This window comes from Harmonia axyridis, chromosome 4 (assembly GCF_914767665.1).
Source record: "Harmonia axyridis chromosome 4, icHarAxyr1.1, whole genome shotgun sequence".
Taxonomy (NCBI): domain Eukaryota; kingdom Metazoa; phylum Arthropoda; class Insecta; order Coleoptera; family Coccinellidae; genus Harmonia; species Harmonia axyridis.
The window spans coordinates 30,485,974-30,494,800 of NC_059504.1; the positions used below are offsets into that span (position 1 = coordinate 30,485,974).

General features: G+C 34.7%; 1 protein-coding gene across 1 annotated transcript; it reads right to left on the reverse strand.

The window, feature by feature from the left end:
- Positions 1-271: 271 nt before the first annotated feature.
- LOC123678668 lies at positions 272-1,915 on the reverse strand. Its single transcript, XM_045615805.1, has one exon. The coding sequence runs from the start codon at positions 1,913-1,915 to the stop codon at positions 272-274; it is 1,644 nt and encodes a 547-aa protein (XP_045471761.1).
- Positions 1,916-8,827: the final 6,912 nt, after the last annotated feature.

Genomic DNA, 8,827 nt, shown 5'->3' on the forward strand with positions numbered 1-8,827 from the left:
ATGATTTGATTTAAAAATTTTTGTATGTCACAGTCGTGCACATTTTCGAGTGAATTTATGAAAAAAGATGAAACAGGATGCGGAAACTATTATTGGTTTTACCAAGTAAAATATACCCGAATACAGTATTTATAGCCACGGGTTGATTATCATTAGCGGTAATGCAATCGGACAAAATAATTCGAGAAAAGATTTCCGCTCCCAGAAGCAAATTAATGGCACCGGGTCGATGAAATGATGGATCAGCTAGGGGTAAATTACGAATATGATTTCATGAATTAGTAAAAACTGGATGTACAGGTAAATTTTCACAAATTTTATCAACAACTATAGCATCAGTGAATGAAATCGGATTATTTGACATTTCTGGTTTCAATGATAGTGACACTGATCCACCACTCAATTTAGTATTCATGGATCCCATTCCTCTGACCTCAACAGAATTAGGAACTTTACGCAAGTTCAGAGGTCCTACTGCCTTTTCCGTGATGAAACAAGTCATACTATCCGAATCTATTAAACATTTAAGAGATTGATAAGCACCGCGGCCATCACAGACATCAACATAAGCAGTAGACAAATGAACATGACTGGGAAGTGCCATGACCCCAGCACCAACGAAAGTCGAATCATTATCAGGGCGATTTGAGTTAGCTTGCGATAGGAATGATTTTTGACCATTTGACATAGCGGATATTGCAGATGGTGAAGAACTTGAAGCATTAGCAGAGCGAAGTTTAGTGTTGTCATGGAGAAGCGTGTGATGAAATGTTGACTTACATACTTTACATGTATGGCAGGATCTGCAAGATCGTAAATCATGAGAGGAACTTAAACAATTGAAACATAGCTTGTTTACTTTACAAAAGTGATAGCCATCAGAAACAGGCTTATTAGCAAACGTAGAGCAAGTATAGAGCGAATGATTTGCTTGGCAAAAAATACAAGTAGCGGCGGGCGATTTGTTGACAAAAAATGCAGTAGTACGAGATGAAGCGGGACGTATAAATGAAGCAGATTTTTGCATTGTATTTTGTTTATCATTCATTGTTGGCAAAGTTGAAGATCCCAGCGTTTCTAAAACAAGACAATGTCTATTAATGAAATCAATTACTTCACTGAATGCTGGAACTTCGTTGGATTGATGCTCCATTTCAAAACGTGTTAGCGTATTCTTGTCAAGGCGTTTTATAATCATCATGACTAAAATAAAATTCCAAGAGTCAGTTGGAAATTTAAGGTTGTTTAAAGCAGCAACGTTTTCAGTGAAGGTATCTATCAATTTCCTATAAGATTTTGCAGAAGGAACTGTGATCTTAGGAGCGTTCTCTATTTCGGTCCACAGACTCTGAGACTGTGTGCGGCGATTGGAAAAACGTTCAACAATACTTTTATAGGCGATGACGTAATTCGGCGATGTTGAAGGTAACGTTTTAACTAAAGAAAGTGCAGAGCCTTGAACAGAACTAACCAAATAAGTGAATTTTTCTATTGGAGTTAAGGATGGATTGTTGTGCACAAGTGCATCAAACTGATCTCGAAAAGATGTGAAATCTTTGTAATCACCACTGAATTTCATTAATGATATTTTAAGTAGGCGAATATTTCCATGATTAGCGGGTGAACCTAACATTGTACTATTATGACTTGGTCCTGATGGCGAACTTACGTATTCGTCAAATAATTCGGTAAAGCATGTTTTCACATCGTAGTAATCAGAAAGAAAACTCTGTCGAATCAAATTTTCCGGTTTCAAATCAGACTCAGGATCAGTCAAAAGCGCGAAAATTACCTTGTTGTGATGATCAAAAAATTCATCGTGAATCGTCTGTATATCTTGATAGCGCACCTTGAATGAGACGTGTTGAGTTCTATCTGTTTTAGCCTTCTGGGCTAGAATATGAAGCGCCTTCATATCGGTGATCGAATTATTTCGAAATGTTTTGGATTTCTTTAATTTATCCATCGCGCTCTGTTATTCAGAGGAATTACCGTGAAATCAGCTGATCGGAAAATAAAAGGTCAATGAACTATTGCAGCTGACTTCTATGCAACAGACATGCGTTAATGCGCGAGATGAATTTTCAGGTTCAAGTTCGCTGTGTTTTAAAATGCTGAAGAACTTATGAATATGGCGGAGCAGATGTTCGATTTCAATTACTGCACTTGTATTGAAAAAACAATAAACTGAAATAAATATCTCTTAGAAATATAATAATTGCATCAAATAAATTGAAGATATGTCGAGCTTCTATTGAAAGCGGTTACTGTTCGACCACTTGATTGATTGGCGATCCTTACGCATATGCGATTAATTTGAAACTGAAATGTAGATTTTGAATTTTAATGAAACTATGGCTTATATGCGGCTACTGAAGGATCAAAATGTTGGTGAAAACAATAGCTTTTAAGCTGAGAGATGAGGTGGACTGTATTTAAAAAGCAATGGTATCAGATGTCTTACCTGGATGGTGTAGTTTCAAATATTCAAGGGCGATAGAGGGTGATTTGATTCTTCCTCCAGTCTATAGTAACTCAGAGTTGAATTCCTATTGTGCACATCAGCACAGCACTTTCACTAGTTTCAGCGAAATTACAATAGTAAAGCAAAAGCGAAAACAAAGCAGAAAAATATAAGCGGCGATACATGTATATTATTGCGATTGCCTTTTGTGACTGACCAATTGTCTTTTTTGATGAGGGGGGGATAACGAACTAGATTCCTGATACCATATGATTTAATGCGTATTATGAAAATCTAGGTTTGTTTCTTCAACACTTTTATTGATTCATTAACTTATTATACAGAAAGAAATACAACAAACATTAGATTATCATGTGAAATATCAGTTAAGAAGGACTTGATTACACCAGGTCTTTTGAATGCCATAAATGTAAAAAATAGCTTATATAATAAAACCATCAAGAACCCACTTAATGGGAGGTTGAAGATGCAATATTCAAGGTATCGAAATGTTTTACAGAAATTGATAAAAACCGCAAAAAAAGATTATATGAATAGCTTCGTTGTTACGAAGCTATTCATATTCTCTGTTGAGAACACTTCATAGGCGAGATCTCTATGGTAGTATGTAGTGATGAGCGATATTTCACGAACTGTGATTTAGTCACTGATATCAGACTGTCACAGGTAGTCACGGTTCCGAAAAACGAATACAGAGCGTGATGGGATCACTGTTTGAACATTTCACAGATATTTTCAGGGCATATCAACGTCCGTGCAATCGTAAATTATGAAGCCAGCCTGATATTTTTATTGCTTCGGAACCTTTGTCGGCACTTATTGATACACTCTGGCAACATAAGTTCCTTGCGAACGATTGTTTTCGAAAGCCGGACAAATATAAATAGAACGTCGAAGCAGGCTAACTAATAAAAAAACTCAGATGATTCTCTTCCTCAATTGTAATATGTCGTTGGTGGAGAATGAATAGGAATAATTGTGTTTTTCTCTCGAAAAATTTATCAAATATAGTTAGGAAATTCGATTATTTAGGGACTGTTTTTTGTTGTGAAATTTTTAATTTTGCTCTTATTTTTTTGTTACAGTATAAGCCCCTCAACTATTTTGATATAAACAATCATGAAAGGAGTGTATTTTGTTTGGATATTTATTATTAAATAAATAAATAAACGTCTGAATATATGCATATGGCTTATTATTTATTATTCGATGTCCTAAAAATCATACTTTTTCATTTAGTCGTTGTACATAGTGTTGATTTATTTTTGAGGGATAGTTTAAGTTCTTTCGAAAAGACTGTTAAGAGGATATTTGGGTAATTCTATACATTGTTTGTGAACATTGTTTCATTTATTTCTGATTTTAAGCATTATCTATTTCATATTATTAATGGGCGCTTCTTTTGGGTGTTCTCACCTGTTAGCGTTCTTCTCTGTAAAAAAAAAATAAAAAATAACGCACTGGGGAGATTAATGATATTTTTCTTCGAATGAAGCTTAGAGTCTGCTGCTTGAAAGAGTACAACCTACAACTCCTCAGGAGAAACGAATGTTAGTTGGTAAATTTAAGGTTTTTTATTCTATATTGCTGAATGCTTTCACGGTTGGTTTGTTCAATGAATTCCGGGCTTTACAGAATATAGATAAAAAAATTTGTTTCCTAAAATTCTAGATGAGTAAGTGACTCTGGATTTTTTTTAGTACATATACAAATATTTCCCATGAAATGTAGTTGGTCTGTTTGGAAGATTCCATCTTCGATCTAGAAACCTTTGAAGAAGCCTACTGCAATTTCTCGCCGGTGAAAAGCCGACTAGATCACGATCAAAATTACCGCGAACTATTTAGGTTTGGGAATTTCACGCAATCAAAAAGAGCTCAACTTCTATTTGAATGAACCGACCAGAATTCCCACAACGAATTTCATAAAAATTGGACCACTTCGAATGTCCATACCAAATTTCATCGGATTAGTACAACGGGTGATATGGATATCCCGGAAATTTCACATTTGCTCATATCCATCATGCAAAAATCTAATAGTCGTATGGAACCATCTGCGACCCAAACATGATACTCATACCAAATTTCATCAAAATCGGAACGACTTGAAGAATTAAAGGTTGTTAGAAGGATTTCCAGTCATGGTCATAGAGATCGACAGACATACAGGAAACCAAAGTTGAAAAAAAAGTTTGAAATGCATTTTGCGAGCCAAAATTTTCTTATTCCGAAATGACAACAAAGCTTTATCTGAAAAACTAAACTTAGGAAAATCGTCAAACGAAATATTTTGAAAAATGCAAATTTTCACAGCTAACGCTCTGTATGACGGATGTGGCGTAATGTGATTTTTAAGCTTCTTCGATTCTTTATATGAATTATTGAGAAGCCCATATACACATATTTCAAGAGTTGATCCATGTTAGTTTTGAAATCAGGCTTCTCTTATTGATATCTATTGTAATCTGATAAACATTAAAAAAATTATAGTTCCAATATATTCATGAAGCGCAAAAGTAACATTCTGAGACCTCCACGTTTGGCGCACGGCAAAGCCCATATTTACATACTTCAAGAGTAAATTCATATTAGTTTTGAAATCAGGCTTCTCTGATTGTTATCGATTGTAATCTGATAAACATTGAAAAAACTGTAGTTCCAATATATTCATGAAGCGCAAAAGTATAACATTCCGAGACCTCCACGTTTGCGTACGGTATTATAATAATGGAAATATGAAAGAGATTTTAGGAAGGGTCATAAACGATTGTGAAAAAATCTCTTTTTGATATACGGCTCGCAGATGAAATTTCTCTTTATAACATGGGCATGAAGTTTAAATAATATAGATACATATTTATAAAATACTCTTCAGCTTTGTTTGATTTTCAAACAATTGATTATTTCATAGTACCTATTCATAATATTCCTCGATTTTAAGCATGTATATTGCTTTGTATACGATATACATAAATTGATCGATTTTTTCAACATAAAATATCCGAATCGACCCAGTTAATTCAAAAATGAGTGGTTATATCATCCTTATTGTATACAGACATATGCATATTGTGAATACACATATTCTGTTGATAGACTATTCACCTCATAACGTTTAGAAGAGAATTTTATTTTTTTAACGATTAACTCGACTTTTGAATATTATATTTAGAACTATTTGGTTGAATTATTCTGGATTGTGTTTGGCGGAGAGCCACAAAGTAACTCAGATGTATTATGTTATTTCAGTTTCAACAAAATAATGAATTTGGATTGGAAATGAATTACAGTCATATATTTTACGACAATTTTGGGAGACATGTTTTGCACAAATTTTAAAATACTCTTTTGAATGATTTCGTGGAGAAAATCAATTTGAAAATAACAAAATTTCAAGAATTATTGCATTTAATTGAAATTATCCATTTGGTCTTTTTTCTTTGAAATTTTTGTTATGTCTCTTGATTAGAAATTGGAAAGCTCAAAAAAATCAATTCAAACCAACTATACGAATGTGAACCAATAAAAACTCTTGCCAACCGCCTTCCTCGTCTTTCGCTCCTATAATCTGCCCTCTACAGTATTTCATCTTCAGTCTGGTCAAATTCGGCAAGGTAAGTCATTAAATTGAAGCAACCATTGATTATGTATAGGGTGGGCAAATTTCGATGTTTTAGCACTACAACTGTTAAATCAGAAGATATAGACCAAATCTGATACCCATTCACTTTCTTTTTTCCTGAGAAACTAACAAGAGTATTCATTTTTGATAGATAGTTATGATAAAACTTTGTTCACAATTTATGACGTATTTGAAACACTCTGTGATGATATTTCTCAAATTCAAGAGATGCAAGATCATTCTACTTCGAAAATGAAACGAGTTTATGCATAGGATATTCACAGTAAAAATAATTCATATAATTGTGACTATGGATATTTTCTTTTTTCAGTTTTTTTTTAATTATTTTGAAAACCATCAGGACTAACACAATAACTTGAGGAAGGAATGATTGTAATACCTGAGAAATAAAATGAAAAAAAAAATTTTAAAACATTTTTTTTATTTCTTGTATAACCGGAACTGTCGGTGCTTCGGAAATATTCCATCTGAATAGAGATGAAGAACAATATCATATTCCGAATTTTTAGATTTCAAATAGGCCCCGTCCAGAAACGTCCAATAGGCAGTCGCAAAATGCCCTATTGAGTTTCATAGATCACAACAACTGTACGATGATCACACAACCTGAGATGCCCTTATGATATTATCTAAGAATTTCTGTTGTGTCCTTCTCTTAACAACTTTGGAATTTTCAATATTTTATCAATGGTCTCAGCATGAAATAATGTTCAAGGTTCAACTCTTAAAAGTAACTAGGACGTTCATTGAAGGATATTTAGCTAATTTGAAAAATAAAAGTATTCTTCATATTTTCTCGTATATTGAGCCGTTTTCGAGTAATATGTGTTTAAAAAAAAAAAAAATCTGTGAAATTCAAAAAATTGGGTACTTTGGCTAATTGCAACTCTGTTAGAAAAGACTCACAGAAATGAATATTTGCTACGTTGTCAGGTCAAAAATCATGGATTGAAACACTGAATTTGCATTGACAAGTGAGGAAACCAGCCGACTTAGTTTGAAAATAAAGTGATTTGATTAAGCTCACCTTTTACAATTTATGAATCCTCATCTATTGAAGCAAATTTCCACACCACTTTCGAAGTATTGCTTTAGGCGCGTTACATTTTTTTCCTAGTGGGTTGTTCGCCAGGAGCCCTACCATCCCACATATCACCCATCACAGTAGGTGCTCGAATTGTCCGCCGTTCGCATCCAAACAGGCGCGACCTCTTCTCAGAAGGGAATGTCTTACATTCTCAAGGAGATTGGGATTGTCCTTGATCTGTTGTCCCGCACTTGCCACACGCGATCTCAGTTCGTCCACATCATTTACTGCACTGCTGTAAACATGCTGCTTCATGAAACCCCAAAGGAAAAAGTCACATGGGTTCAAGTCTGGTGATCTTGGAGGCCATAGCACTGGGCCGTATCGCCCTATCCATCTTCCATTGAAATTTTCGTTGAGCCAATCTGTTACTGCTCGGGAACTATGAGGAGGAGCTCCATCTTGCTGTATCCACAAATTTTGCAGAACAAGAAGTGGTACGTCCTCTAATGAGTCGTCCAAATCATTCTGTAAAAAATGTAGATAATCAGCTGAGGTCAATCTCCTGGATAATTCCCGTGGTCCAATCAGTTGGTTGTTCACGATGCCTGCCCACATATTCACTCCGAAACGGTGTTGGTTGTTGACTTCTCTGGTTGCATGGGGGTTTTCGACAGCCCAGAAATGGGTGTTATGGCTGTTAAAAATGCCTTCTCTTGTGAATCCTGCTTCATCTGTGAACAGAATATACCGCAAGAAATCATTTTTATCAAAATGGTTTCTTAAAACCCATTGACAAAATTCAATTCTTTTTGGTAAATCCGTCGGCAATAAAGCTTGTACCCTTTGAATATGGTATGGGTACAATCCTTGATCTCTCAAGCTGCGATCCACCGTAGATTGCGATATGTTATATCGCAATGCGAGACGTCTCGTACTTGTTTCGGGGTGCTGTTGCACGTCATCTAGAACATCATCCATTGTCTGATCCATTGCTCTCGATCGCATTCGGCCATTATCCACCATGTTGTTAGCGAGGGTTCCATGATCACGCAATCTTTGGACAATCCTTACGAAAGTTCTCTCATTTGGCTGTCTCCTATTTGGAAACAGCCTTCCATAAGCTTCTTTAGCTCTTCTCGCTATTTTTCCATTTGTGAAATAGCATTCCAACATATCTACCATCTCCTGGTTGGAATACATTCTGCTAATTTCCACTTAACACACTTAAAGAACTTCACAAACAAACACTTTACACTAAACAAACACCTTACACTAAACAAACTAAACACACTTAACAAGTTAAACGCACTTAGGTAACACTTAACAAACTAAATACACTTAATACTTATTACTTGCATTAAACAAAGCAACAGAAATCATGATACCATGAATTCGAATTTCAATTGTTTTCGGATCATTCTATGCGCATGACCGATCAACATAGAAGAATCTCGAATAATTTTTTAAACAAACCATCAAATTTATGAATTAATAAATTTATTTTATTATGAATTTCATTAAATGTAATAATTAGTATCATCCGAAATGTTAAATCGAATTTTGTATAATAAAATAAGTCATAATATGCTAGATTACCGTATGTTATGAACGATTTGAACTATTGCGCATGGCCTCAGAGTTTATTACTCTATGCGCATGGCCAAACT